At 39.5% G+C, this 16,300-nt stretch overlaps 1 protein-coding gene across 1 annotated transcript; it reads right to left on the bottom strand.

The window, feature by feature from the left end:
- Window positions 1-6,059: 6,059 nt before the first annotated feature.
- On the bottom strand, window positions 6,060-15,930 carry GDPD1 (glycerophosphodiester phosphodiesterase domain containing 1). The gene is made up of 9 exons (XM_010191596.1): window positions 15,893-15,930; window positions 11,208-11,343; window positions 10,493-10,538; window positions 9,743-9,861; window positions 9,006-9,095; window positions 8,498-8,631; window positions 7,759-7,818; window positions 6,846-6,897; window positions 6,060-6,643 (listed from the first exon to the last, which is right to left on the bottom strand). The coding sequence occupies exons 1-9, from the start codon at window positions 15,907-15,909 to the stop codon at window positions 6,521-6,523; spliced, it is 777 nt and encodes a 258-aa protein (XP_010189898.1). The 5' UTR covers window positions 15,910-15,930; the 3' UTR covers window positions 6,060-6,520.
- Window positions 15,931-16,300: the final 370 nt, after the last annotated feature.

Genomic DNA, 16,300 nt, shown 5'->3' with positions numbered 1-16,300 from the left:
TCCCGCCCTCCCCGGCGCGCACACACACACAGACGCACGCATCGCTCCCCCCCGCCCTGCCTCACGCAGGCAGCAGCTGGCGCGGCGGCAGCCAATGGGAACGGCCTTGGCGCACCAGTAGCCAATGAGAGCGACCTTGGCGCGGCAGCAGCCAATGAGAGCGACCCTGGCGCGGCCGGCGTGGAATAACAAACAGATGCGCATCCTCTTAAAGGCGCAGGGTTTCGCAAATTCTGAAAAATATTTTAGCAATTCTCCAGTAATTAGTAATTATTGGCAAATGCAAGGACAACGCTCTGTTCCATATGTTAAATATATGGACTCTAATAAGGGGCAATACTGGGTAAAATTTATTAGTTGCGATACTTTTTTTTTTAAATTACATATGAAAAGTAACCTTATACCTCATGATATAAAGTAAATAGAGTTTTCTTCCACTCAGGCAAAATACACCCCTCTGATCACATTACTAAAACGCACATCAGCTGCCTAAGGGATTCTACAGACCAGATTTTAAAATACGAAATGACTTTTTTTCCTCCCCATAAGCTGGTGGTACTACCAAGTACAATTTAAATATGCTATTAACAAAGTTTAAGGCATCGTGGTAGTCACTGGGTACCAAATACACTCAAAATGAAGAAGGAAATTGCCGTGTTATCCTTAGACGGCTACAAGAGCAAGAGGAGCCGACTTTGCAGGCTTACTTTAAGCTTCTTCTTTTCTTAGCTCACCTCCTTCCTCGCCGAGCGCAGCCACAAGAGCCAACACACCAGGTTTTAGCCCACCTCACCCGTGCTAGAGGAAGCCATATTTAACAGATCTAAACAAGGTTATGTGCAGGAAGTGGTGAAAAAAATTTGCTTGCACTTTCAATAACTGAGACTTCTGAAAAGCAACCACAAGGACCCAGAGTTGAAACCAGCAGCAAAATAAATTTACCCATCCTCAAGAGGCTGCTGCTGGAAAAGTGCAAATTTTTTTCCCCCAAAAGTGAGTTGTGCAGCAGAATTTCCAGCCTGTTAATAAAAAGACATTATCATTTACAAGAACATCAAGATTCTTCACATATTCAACACGAAGCTCTCTGTTGTAAATAGGATGGTGGATAATTGCAATTTCATTGATACAAGTTCAGCATCACCATGGAAATCTTGGGGTTCACACAACTTCGAAGTTGTAGAGAAATAAGACCACAAAAAGTCAAAATTTCTCTTTAAGTTACATGCTAATCCTTACAGTTTATGAAAACTGAAGCTTTTTTAAGGTTAACGGTGCTTCATTAGCAGCATGTCACTGGGTCTGGAAAAAGACAATGCCGGTTGGGTCCTAGATACTTCCTCATTGAAGCTTCAAGTTCCGTTTTCACATTTCATTCTGCATTACAGAGCCTGGTTGCAAACGTTGCGAGCACAGCTTAATCAGCATCATTGATACTTCTACTGGGCTAAGCTTTTGGGTAATTTATTAATTTTTTTAAAAATCTGAATTTTTGGATCTAACCTATCTGACAGCTTAGCTTTCACCTGAACAGCTAAGCAGGATTTTTAATTTCTCAATTTGCAAACATCCATTTTTTGGGAGCCTAAACAGCACAGCATAGGTAGTGCTTCGCTGCTCAGTGTCTGACATCAGCTTCAGCTTTTGTTATCATTTAACTAAAAAAGCCTAATTGATAAAGCATCACTAAGTCTGGCTAACCTTTGCCATGGCAATATTGAGAGGGGAGAAAGTATCGGATCACTCACTGAGATATTGCCCCAGCATTTTCAGTGCTGCATTAGACTTAACTGGTACTTAAAAATCTGACCAAAAAAATCTGTTTACTGGCCTTGTCATCAAGACACCTTGCCTAATATTGTCTTTCTCCTTTATTTGTAAAGTGGGGAATACTTCAAGCTTTTTCTGAGACATCAGGAAACAACACCTTCAAGTACCTCAGATCACAGGAAGGTGCTTTCATCTATGAACAGCAGGTTCTTTTCCCCTGCTTGCAGCATCATTCTTTTTGGTCCAACAATAAAACAGCAAGCGCTCCCCAGTGTTTCATCTCGTCCCCCATCCGCTGTCCAGCTTGGCCACCCCAAAACCGTGACAAAAATCCCAGGACCTGTACCTGGCCGAGCGGCTGCTTTCCCCCCAGCCCTGCACTGCAGTTCTCCCAGCAGCTCTCGGTGCTGGGAAGCGCCGTGCGGAAGGACCGAGCCCTCCCGAAGCCTGCGGGGACCAGCGGGGCTGGGGCGCCCTCCTGCGGCCACAGAAAGGCACGCAGACAGCAACCAGCCCTGTTGCCGGCCTGGTTTTGCTCAGGGTTTGGTGGCTTTTGTTTTCTCTGCAGGGCATTCAACCTGAAGTGATCACAGCTGAATACTTTCCACATTAAAAGATACGTGAATATTCATTAGTGTTTCCCAATTCCGGTTTACTAACCATTTAGGATGCGTAGTAAGCAATAAAAATACTGCCCAGAGCAATCCGGGAAAGCCTATCATCAGCCTGCCAAAATAATTTCAAAGTTACCAAATAACGTCACATAGAAAAACCCCACTACACCTCTCTTACCTAATATTACCTAATTTTATAGTATTACCTAATCTTAGAGCCTTAAGGCTTTAAAATGACACTTGACCTTAAAACGCAGTATTTAATGTAATTTAGTGGAAAGCACTAGGAAAGCTGGAAATTTACCTGTAGGACTAGAGGAAATGTTAACCTGCTCATCATCAGAAGGTGCCACATTTGTAGCAAACTCTTACCCAACACAGGACAACACAAAACGGTACAAAAGCTTGCTCCAAATGGAGTACCTGTTAGTGTGACACTAGCGATCTCCATACTTCTTCCTCCCTCTACTGTTATTACACAAGATCTACTTCTAGCATCGCACATGCAGACCATGTCTGATCATCTACTACTGCAGATCAAGCTTATCTAGCGCTGTTTCAGTATTAAAATAAGTAGGGCAAAAATCAAATTGGAATTGACTTCAAAAGTTTTACTATAAAGTTCATTTGCGCATGGAGAAGGCAGGCTTAAGCCCTATACAGGCTTCATTTACCTGCACATAGTAGCAGATACTGTGATTACTACATGAGAAAATCAGTGTCATTGCCAAAAGTTTCTTAAAAGTTCAGAGTATGTAAGATATCCTCTTTTTTCAGCAACCCTATCCACTAAGATCACCATCAGAAGTTCAACGTTTACTACACTATAAATAAAACAACCTCAGAAGTTATCCTTTCAGGCAAAGAAGTCACAATAAGCATTCAGTTTTAGATCTTTTATGAGCAAAGATGTTTTAATGTGTCACATTTCAAGAGCATTAATCTTTCTTTACAAGAAAAGAAAAAGAAAATCACTGATTTGGAGCTAGAGAGGTCCACAAGACTTTCTGCAAATTAAAAGTGCATGGAATACACGCATCATCCTTCACACATAAAGTATTTTGCAACAGGATTGAGAACACAGTAATTGTTTAACAATATTTTGAGTTAAAAGTACCTGAAAAGAATCTCTCCTTGGAGAGAGAGATTATCTGAACATCCTCCTGGACAGCTGTGCAAGTTCTCAACAAAAGCTTTTCTGTACAAGTGGTTTAAAAATCACACAGCAGGTTCTGGAACAGTCAAGACAATGATTTGATAGAACAAACATTCTACAATTACCTTCAGTCCATATTATTTCATTACAAACAGTTATCATGGCCTATGCTCTGTGCATTGGTGCTCGGATTCATGGCTTCATCCAGGCAACATTTTTTGTCTCAAGAGATCAAACTTGAGCACTTGTGCTGAAGCCCAAATGGGCGACTGAATAAATTCAGCAGCTTTTCCAGCACTGAACCCTCCCACGTAACCAGAGTCATTCAAATTTCCAATATCAAGCAGCAGACTTATCAAAGAGAGGTCATGTATAAACAGCACAGTCAAAACCCACATCAGATGTAGGAAGGCTAGTGGTTGAAAAATGTGTTCAGCATCTTTGAAAGCAGAAGTTTCCAACACCACTGCCAGAGAGAAAGACGACAAGGACAAAAATGACATTTCAAAATTAAGTTTGTCATTCCAATAACTGTGTTTTGTTGTTCAACACAGAATAAAGCAAAATAGTTTATTTATGCAGTGATGAGGGAAACTTGAGAGAGAAACTTAAGTCATCACCTGTCTCTTGAAAGATCAAGTCCAGAAATCAAGATTGGTATTTTAAAACTCAGCTACTCCTAGCCTTAAAACAAAAAAACACATGTATTTTTTATATATATATAAATAACGTGTGTTCTTGTCTAAAACCAGAATTACATTTGCATCTTAATATAGGCGTGTGTTTTGGAAATTCAATAGTAGTAAAATCGAGTTGAAGAAAACCACACCGCATAAAAAGTATCTGGAGCTACACACTGGCTAGTAAGCCAAATTAAGACCGAAAGGGTGGAAGGTTTTCATTTACCTACTGAGCTGCTCATGGGAGCCTATTCTGTAACCATTCTGTGACCACTAGAAAGCAGGCAGAACAATGACTAGACTGATTATTAGCAGTCATCTGACCAGACATAACTGGTCTGAAAGGGAATAAGAAGCTTAGTACATAATAAATAATTTAATCCTTCTTCCTATGAACAGTCAGGAAGTTACATTTTCCTCTTTTCCATCCACCGAGCAACAAGGCTGATTAAATTAAGAGGAAATTGAATCTATAGCCACCTTAACTAGGCAGATATTTAGAAGGACGCCATTAACTCATTTACCACCATTATTCACTTAAATTGTAAATGCAGTGGTTTCTTTCACTTTGTCCACATAGAAACATTCCTCAGAAGGGAACTACAATGCACAAATGAATATTATCCATCCAGATGGACTTGAATTTCTAACACGGACGGCCCACTGACAAACATAACGAAACAGCAAAGATGCTCCATGATTACAAGCATGGCACAGCACCCACTGGAGTGACACGAGAGCCCTTCAAAATCTCAGCTAGGAAGGGGAAAAAGTTACTTTAGAAGTCTTTGTAACAGTGAGTATATCTTGCAGTAAATATACTCTTGCATCTATTATGATCTATTATTAAGATCCATGATTTTCACATGAAATTCCTTAAAGAAGTAGCTACTATCACTAAACAGTTTTGTTCCAGCAGTATCTGATGATTAGATGACTGAGCTTTATACATGTCATTGTGCATAATTAATCAACAGTAATCAAATTCCACCTGAAAATTCCTACCACTGACATGGAACACCAAGGCACGCAGGCACTGAAGGCTCAAATCTGTTTGACGCACATGTAACACTCACTGACAGTGGTAGAACAGCATGTAAGCTTCCAGAAACACCTTCCTACCTAACCCCATTCCATCACACTTGCTTTTGCCAGTGAAGTAACTTCCACGTCTCTGCACATAATGAATATTGTATGAACTTTTGTGAAGAGACTGAAATTTAAGAAGAACCTAGATTGACACTTGCTCCTTTTATAAGTATGCATATAAATCTGTTTTGGGTGAATTTAGTTACCAGGAACCTTTTAACTTGTTCCTGAAGCTCCTGACCAAACTTAACCTTCTCTGGTCCCTCATCCTAAAAACAACTTCCCATTCCTCAAGCCAACAGATGTTAGAACTACAAGTGTGCACAAGACTTCTAAAACACTAACTTTCTTTGTGAAAAGACTATTTCAGAGTAAGTGTAATCTATAATAAGTGTAATCTTCCTTTCTGGAAAGCTACCTACTGCCGTGCCACAGAGGCCTGACAGCCAGGTCAGAACCAAGGGCAAACCTAGACCCTTGCAGTGGATCTCAGTGCCAAACCCAGCACCCGGCATTAAACACTGTATCTAGACCTGGACAAATAAATCACAGTATTACCATCGCACCAGCAAGGGTCTATATACAGCTGCAGCTCCAGCTTGACATTCTCATCAGTGAGAATAACGGAGTAAATCTGTACTGACCAAGTGAGTTAATTCTGGTAAAAAAAGTGATCACCTTTACTGACTCCACTTCACAGGCTAAACTGTCTGGCTAGCCACAGATTCTGCTTTCTATTTCTTCTGTGTGTTGTGTTTCTTTTTTGCCCTACAAGCTATCTGAAAACTAGAAGCAGCACAAGAAATGCATATACACAGGGCACACTTTCAGAAATTCTTTAGTTTCTGCCCACTAGAATGTAACTGGAATAACTGACGTGTCTTGACATCTGCTTAGGAACACTTGTGATGGGTAAAATAGCGCTTATCATCTACAGGTATCCTACCCAGCAACTTTCTTCCTAGTCATCGCTCTTTGTGAAGTGCACTGTTGCTAAATGAGCTATTTACAAATGTAAACTATGTAATTAAAAGTTTTAAAATAAATAGACAACCTTTACATTAGGTAGCAACTTGACAAGAAGGTAATAGATTATCCAATTTCATCTTTCAAACACAATGATCTGTGTATGCTGCTCAATTAACTTTTTTTAATGAAGAAAATCCTTGGCTCACAAGCTGTGCTGCAAGAACTTCCTTGGTTTTCTTCTTTTAGGCTGGGTAATTGTGTAAAAATTCCTTAAGTTTTGTTGGATAGTCTGTCATCACTCCAGTTGCTCCCAGATCAAATGCCCTCTTGTATTCTTGTTCTTCATTCAGTACCCAAATATACACCTATAAGATGGGACAGAAAGACAAATTATTACAGGAAATACTCAAAAAGGTGACTTTTGACCTAAATTGTTTCATGGGAGAGCTGATGCTGCATATATATATGTAGGGTCATATATATATATATGTATATATGGCTGTGCCCGGCCAATTCACATTCTCACTAAGTCAAAAGCACATTTCCTTTAGCTTTGCCACACTGTACCTGAATGCCCCGAGCAGTGAGGTGGTCAAAAAGTGCCTTCCGCATTAGCAATCTGCATAAAGGAGAAATACATTATTTAAGAACTTGAAGTATTTATAGACTCTTCAATGTCTGTTCATGTTCTGTAATGAATTTTCCATAGAGCATTTAGAGTCTATGTTTTCCATGAGGAAGTGATTAGAATCTTAATTATAGAAAACTTTTAGTTCAAGCAACTCAAGACTGGTTAACACAGATACCCAGAAAATTGCATTAGCTGTGGATATTTGTATCAACTCTTCTGAAGATCAAACCCAGCAGATTCCTCCTTCCTCGCAGAAGTACCCTGCACCATGTCTGATGGATCGATCCCTTTGCTTTCAGAAGATATTTTCTCCTTCACACCAGAAGACATGAAAACCCTACAGGCTACTCAAGAAATCAAACCAACAGATGTCAGGCACAGAAGCAGAAGACACTGCAATCACATTCAATGTCTCAAAAGCATGAGACTCAGTTTCCTCCGAAGCACAGATACTCTTAAAAGCAAGGTGTTCAGTCTAAGCCAAACAGTATCTCCTCCGACAACATGATGAAACAGTCACAATCCCATAAAATGTGAACAGCTCATTCTGAATCTACCTGCATGCTAATTGACTGAATACACTTAACAACAGAAACTAAATAGACTAAATTGGAATAATGCCCACTGTTACTACACCTCAGTATGTTTCAGCATATGAAAAATAAAAGCATTCAGGAACACCTATGTAAAAGTTGAATGTGATTTATGCTGCATTGACAGAAGAGCTAGAAGAAACTGAAAAAAATTACAACATAAGTAACTATAGCAATAACTACTCTTAGTTGCTTGAGCCAATGGTTAATATATAGGCAAAATAAAAATAAAAATTTAATAATATTAAAGTCTTACGCATCAGCTAGCCAGATAATAAACTTCTGGCTTCTTGTCATCTTCTGGGGTTCTTTCAGCCTGTTGGGGAAGAGGAAACAAAAAATTACCAGAGCACAGATTATAATATTATTTGAGATGTTCCTGAAAAAGGAACATGAAGAATTAATCTTGCAGTTTCTCAAATTAGCACAGTAATTTCACTGTCTAAGACAGTGACTTAGAATTGGGTTACACAAGAGAAATGTGCTACATTTAAGAGGAGCAGCAGGGAGCTGTTTTCAGCAGCATCTTGAATAAAGCATCAGAAATAGAGCACGTGAAATCTCGTATCTACCCTATTACTGACTTACCTCCTGGCCTTTATCAGGCTAATTTGTTCTCAAGAAAGAGGGAGGAAAGTGCAAAAACTCGTTATTTATACAGCACTGCTGCATGTTGCTGTCTAAATGGCATCGGCAAGAACTGTGTCATAAAGGCAGCTGCATGAAGACAGTATTTACAGGAGATGCTGTAAACAGGAAACACTGATACACACAGGCACCCCACACCAACAACTGAGTAACTCAGGGCTGGTCAGAGACACGTAAAATACAGAGGAGCAAAGGGTCTGCGTAGCTTTCTCTTAGGAACAGACAAAAGTGCCTAAACTAACGGTCTTCTTAGCCCAAGGACACTGACTCAGTGCTCAAGCTGGGATTATCATTCACTTGTTTTACTACCAATTCAGTGCAGCACCCACCGGCAAACTCTAACTCACTTGAGGATGATTGAAGGCATGGGAATTTCCAAGAACTCTTCCTTGAAAGGGATGAATGGCAGCAGGCCAGTGTAGAACAGGCCAAGAAGCAGGAGGACACGTTGCAAACAGAAGATGATGGGAATGTCAGCATTCTGCAGGAACCAGCAAAGAAATTACTTTGGTAGATCGTTGAGTCTGCTGCAATTAAATTTACTCATCAATGCATGTTTAAAGTTTAGCACTTGCACCTTAAGATTAGGCTGCCAATTGTTTATGATATGCCTGCCACTGAATTTAAATTACTCTTTCTGGCAGCATGTAACTCAAGCAAGTTTCACACTATTTTAAGGGGCACTGGGACCTGGAAAGGTAAAGTTCTGTGGGTTGCAGTACTGCTTTTGTTACCTGCTTTCATCATCTTTCCAGACTGCACAGTTTTGATTTACAGTGTACTTTTCTGTACCTTTTGTCACCACACAGCAACAAGCACACAAGAAGAACGAAGCTTAGCTAGACCCATTCTTACCTCCTTAAGACACTTTGATACAACCTCGTAATTGGCATTCCCCCATACCGTCAAATGCTCTCGCTTATACTGACACACCAGGTCTGAAACCTGCAATGGAAAAAAGCAGAATCCTAACAAGTATTCATTGAAAATGAGGTGCAGCATTATTTAACTGAAACTCTACTTGCTACTTTTCAACTACATAAGCCATTACAAAAAAGAGAGTTCTTCCATACTTTCTCCCAACTTAAGATGATTGTGCTGCTTTGACTGGGAAGAAACAGGTGTTCAGCTCAACAGATAAAAGGAAAGACCATTATACTTTAAAAAGGCCTAGAGAATTTAAGAAAACTAGACGGCAAAATAGTATCAGACGGAAAGCAGATTTCCTTTTCTGTGAAGAACACTTATCTTTACACTGACACCATGTTCTTATGCTGCTCTGCTAGGCAACAGTCCTTAAGAAGACCTTTCATATGAAGTACAAAACAAACACCTCCAGCAGTGTAGCACTGGTTTCATGTCAAGATAAAGGGTCAGCAAAGATCTGTTTGCTGAATATCTTGCACAGGATCACTTCTCTGTCTTCTGTATTACCTCATACATGGAGCAAGATCTAACACGTGAAGGATAAAGCAGTACAAGAACACAGAATTTAGTGTCACAGACTGCTAACAACTCCAAGAAACTCTTCTTTTGGAATTTCAACATCATTATGTGACATTCAGTCTCAGTTCAGCATAGATTTCATATACCTTTTTGATCAACACATTGTTGTTCACTTTGATATCAATGTTGACAGGAGTTTGTGGAAACGCCTCAAACACCTCTTTCAGGAGTGGAATACGGTTGTCTTTTCCCTCGCAGTGACATTCTGGGGAAACAAGAACACTGACACTGCTGTGACCATTTTTAATACACTGCAGATAAAAGCTGACACGTCAGAGCAGTTGTTATCTTAAAATTAAAAATATATAGGTCCTAGAATACGCAAATATTTTAACTGGGAAAAAAAATCACTTCACTCAGTTGTGATTATGACAAGCTCACTTCTCTAATGAAAATTCCTGTATTATCTGACATCTCGTAGTACTTCAAGCCCAGAGTGCACTAGCACAATAGCATTTGAGTTGTAAAAAAACAGCTCTTCCCTGCGTTCCCTTTGTTTTTCAGAATAACAAGTTTTCAGTCAGCACGCTCTGAAGAGCTCACAAGGGAACCGAAAAGCAGATGCAAGAAGCAGACAAGCAAACAATTGAAAAGTTTACTTGGAAAAAGATACTTTACATCCTAAACTTACTCACCGCCAACTGGTACAAAAAATAAATAAATTGGTTCCTAAAGCTAGGATTGTGTTTTCCTTTGAAAGTCTCTCTCATCAAGACACTGACAGAAGCAACTCCACCTTTCTACTCCCTTTGTCAAAATAAGAAATTGCCACAATACAATAATGGAAAATTAGTTACTGTTATTGTAAATTGAAAAAGCAAGAGAGAAAAATGTACCTTTCTGAAATGTGACACTTAACTTGCAGAGATATGGTGGAAGTTCCTTAAAAATAAAGAGAAATTGAACCCAAATTCAAATGCAGGAATATAATCACTACTTTTCACCAAAAATAAGACAAAAAATATATAATTCATAAGCCATGTAAGTTATCTTTAAAGATACAAATCATACTTTAAATCTTCTTGCCCAAAAAGTGATCTAGAAGCACTGCATTCATTCTTACTTGAACTATTTGACATTCTTAGACTTTTGTTACCTGCAGCTGAATAAGGCAAAATGTTCCAATGCCTGTCTGAAAATTCTGAGAATTCCACTTAAATATCAGATGGAAAGATAGCTCTGTAAACCAGGCTTTTAAAACTGTCACTGCAGGTGGGATTCATCTCGGGTTTTCCCATTAAAAAGCTGGTCATACGAGAAGAAGCCTTTGTCATCGGTGTGGCAAAACAGGCCCACCTCCAGAAAGCTCCTCATCCAACCTGCTACTGGAGGGAGTTAACCACCCTCCGGAAACATCCTTGTTTGTCTCCCTTCACTACACAGGAAACCCAGGGTTTTTTTGTTTGGTTGGTTTTTTTTAAATAAGATGAATCCTCTCCTTAGATTTTGGATACCAGACATACACACATACACAACCTTCCTGCCCACCCCAGCCATTCTACAAAGACATTTTAAAACATGATCTAGCACTAATGATTTTCTTCAACTTACAGAGTATTTCAGGTCAGATATGTTGACATCGACTCCTGTTGATCTCTTCAGGTTCTCATCGTGGGACACCACCACTTGCTCATCTTTTGTCAGGTGACAGTCCAGCTCCAACATATCTGTTCCTATGTTAACCGCACTGGAAGCAAAGAAATCTGCTTTGAACCACACATGTATTTTGCACAGCTCCAAACCTCACACATACACGTTATTCAATTAAACTAATCCCACTGGAAGTACTCCAGATGCTTTATGATGCAATGATTCCTCACAATTTTGCTGCAAAGCAAGAAGCAAATAACTTTGTTGCACTGGGAAAGCTGATTCAAGAATAAGCAATGTATCATGAATCAGAGAGGGAGCATGAACTGGGAGCTTGGGCTCCATCTTCCATAGAAATCAAGAGTCATGTTGAATGCAGCCCACCACCTCGGTATGGAGAAACCTAAAGAAGTGTTCCAGAACACTGAGTGTTACATTTATTGGTACCAGTACATTTACCACTGGAAGAAGAGAGCTCTTGTAAAGAAGTAATCAATTTTGTGGGAAGCATAAGCAATTTATGACAGGGATCACAGAATCACGGTATATTAGGAATTGGAAGGGACCTCGAAAGCTCATCCAGTGCAACCCCTGCCAGAGCAGGATCACCCAGACCAGGTCACACAGAAATGCGTCCAGGGGTTTGGATGTCTCCAGAGAAGGAGACTCCACAACCTCTCTGGGCAGCCTGGGCCATGCTCTGTCACCCTCACAGTGAAAAAGTTTTTCCTCATGTTCAGGTTGAACCTCCTATGCTCCAGCTTGCACCCACTGCCCCTTGTCCTGTCACTGGACACCAGAGAAGAGCCTGGCTCCTTCCACTCACCCTTTACAAATTAATGTTTATGAATATGTAAAGGGTGGGTGTCAGGAGGAAGGAGCCAGGCTCTTCTCTCTGTGAAGGATATGAGGACCTTTTTTAACTTGATTTATGTTAATCGGAAATGGATGGATCTGGAAATTCGCAATGAGGCTGTCAGGCTTTTGGCATTTTTGGCTAGCAAAACTACATTTAAAAATAGTATTTTAATGCAAAATTTTCATTTTAAATTTAAAAAAAAACCAAACCACAACACCCAGTCATATTTGTCAAAGAAAAACAGCTATTCCTGTTCCAATCTGCTGCTTTGAAATGTTCTAATCCAATCCCAAATCCACCCTATAGAAGCTTAGCTTGCAGGAGCGGGGAGTAAAAGAAAGCGGAAAGTAGTAATACTGATGAAAAGTAAGAACAAGAAATCTCACACCAGAACAGGAAAACTAAGCTTCACCCCAGCGAGAAGTGCATTGCTCATTAGAAAAGATACTCAGAAGGTATCACTCCAGTAGACAGCTGGAAGTCCCAGCCTGAAGTCTGAACACTTCCTTCAAAACACGGAGCTGTTCTTTTTACCCACCTACGAATGAAGGTGTAACATCTGTGAGTACAGCCCATACAGGATCCAAAGCTCTGCGACTTCAGCAACAGCCTTTTCCTTAAGAAAAGGGCTTTACTGACTGCTGAAGTACAGACTTGCCATAAACATTCATAAACGCAATAACAATACACAAAAAATGAGAACATAACTCCCATAAGTGTTTAACACAATTTCTAGTCCAGCTGGGATAATGATCAAGAGGGGGGCTGTCACATTAAAACCAATTTGTTAACTGTTTCCCAGTGCCACTAATTAAGAATTAGGAGAGGAACAAAATCCTATTACACATGGAAGACACACAGCCTGTTCTGTGTAATTTTTTCTCCTGAGGAAAAGCATCTTCAAATATGCTGCAGGAGTTTTGCCAAATTTGTAGAAGACGTTCCCATCTAGTACCACGTATTATCATTTAGCCAGCAAGATTTATTAGAAATATTACTGCTTAAGAAATTCAGGGCTGATGCTGCAGGGAAAAAGGAGAACAACAACTTTCTTGTTAACAAATTTGAGAAATTGCCAGACTCTTACTAGCAGCTTGCTGCTACATAAGCTTCCTTAAAGTGCTGCATTTTTTCAGCTGGAAAACAGTTTGTTCTGCAGCTCTGTAATAACACATCAAATATACGTTGCTCCAAAGAAGACTCCAGATTCAGATCATGTCGGATTCAGACCAAACTGCTCCAGCACTCAGGTTGTGAAGTAGACTCACATTTGCAAATCAGAACGATAGAGCTCTCTGATTGTGTTCAACTGTTTTCAAGCAAAAGGAAATACATAAAAAAGCTTACATTGGAAAATAAATTCCATTAGGCAAGGCCTAATGTAGCACAATGTATAGAATATATAAATACTAATTTGACCATGTGCTTCTATTGCTCTAACTACAGCGTTGGAAGCGTTCTCTCTAAACCAAGTATATTCATAAAAGAAGGAAATACAATGAGAAAATATCTGGAGAGTTTACTTAGCAGGTTCCTATCAAGATAATGCTATACCACATGGCTGTATTAAGGACAATTAAACTCATAACTAAATCCTTATGACATCCTTTATGCCAGATGCCAAATACTTTATGACACTGCAAGTAACCCTTTCAGCTTAAAATCAATTATTTTGAAATCTAAACCCACTACAGAAGCATTTAAATACAGTATAACATGATTACAGCCCAAAAACATCTATTAGGTGCTTTACCATGCAAACAAAAAAACTACTCTCTTTGGTACAAAAAGCTTATAATTGCTTTCCAGAATATTTGCAAGTTTAGCTAGTATAGAACTGGAAAATACCATTAAGGCCTCCCCCACGTATACTTTGTTTATATCTTACTAGAATTATTTCTTAATTATCATGCAACAGTATTAAATATTCTCCAATCACTGTTAAAGCATAAACAGCATAAATAAAACTATTTGCGTGTCAATACTTCAGTTACTGTCAAAGCAGCAAAACCAAGGGGGTAGGCCTTACGCTGCAGATGAGCAGTCTCTCTTGGATTCAGCTACATCAATGGTCAAGTACGCCTGCTTGTAGAAACCTGCAGGAACAGCTCGTGCAGGTGTGCCCTACCAGGCTTTATGAAAAATCTGATGATTTATAAATTGAGTAGTTCATAACAGCTGTCAGAACCAACCCAGGGGATTTTTTTCACCATGTAGATCACCAATTTTCTACCCGATTCCTTTTGCTAGTTTACCAGTGGAGATGGAGTGAGCAGATGGGAAGGACAAAGCCTTTACCCCCTCACAGAGGAAGCCAGAACACTTTCTGCTGCCTAATGCAAGGCAATCATGCTGGCTCTGCTTTCTGCAGAAGTAATATGCCTGTATTCTTCAGCCAAGACAATCTCAAAACAAGTAACTGAACTTTGCTATGGGCAGTTGTGATGAGTTCTAGAAGTGGAGCTCAACGCGTTTACAGTCATAAAATAACTAAAATGGTCAGCAGAGAGACACACAAATGTCTGTATTATCACAAAACATTACTATCACAGAACAGCCCTTACTCCAAGTACTACAGCTTATTTCTGGGAATGAAATGAAAACAGGTTATAGTGTAACTTTCTTTGCAAGAGTCTTATACATAAAAGCCAGTATGATACTAAATGAAAATTAAGAAGTGGTTAAAAAAAAGCAGCACGTTCTGGAAAGCGTGGTAGCAGACTTGAAAAGAGGCAGGCCAGCAGGAAAAAAAAACAACCCACAAAACCATGCTAAGCTTCCATGGAGATAGAAAATACTGCAGTACTTTCAATAGCACTGTTTGGTTGGGAAAGCTGGCACTCCTCAGGCTGCAAGGAAATGTGCAAACTGATGAGGCTGCTTAGCACAAAGTAAATGAAAAATGTAAAAAGCACCACCAAAACAAAGAGAAGCCTACATCATCTGGTCACTGCTCATTGGCAGCTGGAGTTTCAGATATGCTTATTTTTCAAAAGCCTTCGAGAACCTTGTTAGAATTCACTATGTACGTGCTGGAGGCTTAAAAGGCTTTCCAGTACCATCTTGATTCTTAATCCCTAGATAAGAGGCTGTCACACACTGGGCAAATACAGTATGTGTATGAAGGGAAAAAACCAAACATTTCAATAGCTTTACAGATGGTGTATTAAGAGTTAGTTAACATAAGGATTGCCGTCGCTAATTCTCGGAGATAAATTATTAATCTTCTATATAGAGGAGGAAACTCAATACTGTGAAACTATGGAATATCTAAGCGAATTGCTTACAGCCAGAATAGCAGTCAGCAAAGTCAGATGCCCTGACATCCAGCCTTGTATGCTAACTGGTATAGGCTATGATCCGAAACACCTTTTGAAAAACATCAATGTATCTTAAAAAACCCCACCGCTATATGATATTAGTTACCAAAAAAACCCCAACATTATAATGATAAATAAATTGGTGGAAGCAAATGTCCATTAAACTTGGAAACAGTATTATTTTATGTTTTATTAGCACAGGAAGAATCAGGCCTCAGGAGTTTTATTTCCAATTTAAAGTCTATCACGTTACTGCGTACAAACTGTAGTTCATGGTATCCCAATTCCTTCTTGTTGAAATTGATGTTTAGCAATCCACAAAATCATAGAAAGGAGAGACGGCTTCCAGAAACAGGACACCGTACCCCAAACTGCTGATGGGATTCCTATCTTTCTTGATTGCTTCACGCACTAAAGACAACGAGAACACTGCTGATTTAGGCATTATTGGTTCCATTTGTACTCACTGGTGAAAGGCTGCCATCGTGTTTTCCAGGTTCTCTCCAGCACCTACAAAAATAACAAAAACCAAAAGATGTACAACACTGTTTTCCTCCCCTCAACCCCACGGGAAATAGATTAAAAAATAATGTATTTTAAAATGTACATATTTTGAGGAATTATTTGGAGGAATGAGTATAAAGCTTACGTGAGAAATCCCTGTTGGTGCTAACTTACTGGGGAAACCCAAGAGATGGGACTTCCTCAAGGTAAAACAATAAAAAAAGGAAAAGGGGAAAAAAAAAACCAACAAACAATAAAAGACCTATCTTGGATTTGTATAACACTTTGAATATACAAAACAAAGTGTTTCTTTTACCAGAGGCTGGGTGCCCTGTTTTTCCTTAAAGGCACTGTATTTGGCTATGACAACA

This window comes from Mesitornis unicolor, unplaced genomic scaffold, assembly GCF_000695765.1.
Source record: "Mesitornis unicolor isolate BGI_N332 unplaced genomic scaffold, ASM69576v1 scaffold31439, whole genome shotgun sequence".
NCBI classification, from domain to species: domain Eukaryota; kingdom Metazoa; phylum Chordata; class Aves; order Mesitornithiformes; family Mesitornithidae; genus Mesitornis; species Mesitornis unicolor.
This window is presented reverse-complemented; position numbering and strand designations above follow the sequence as displayed.

Bases quoted from the DNA above. Each gene is read 5' to 3' on its own strand.
- GDPD1 (XM_010191596.1), bottom strand. The intron at 7,819-8,497 runs GTGAGTTAGAGT...CTTCCCCAACAG, and splicing joins ATGCCTTCAATCATCCTCAA to GCTGAAAGAACCCCAGAAGA. The intron at 6,898-7,758 runs GTAAGACTTTAA...TCCTTTATGCAG, and splicing joins ATTATCTGGCTAGCTGATGC to ATTGCTAATGCGGAAGGCAC.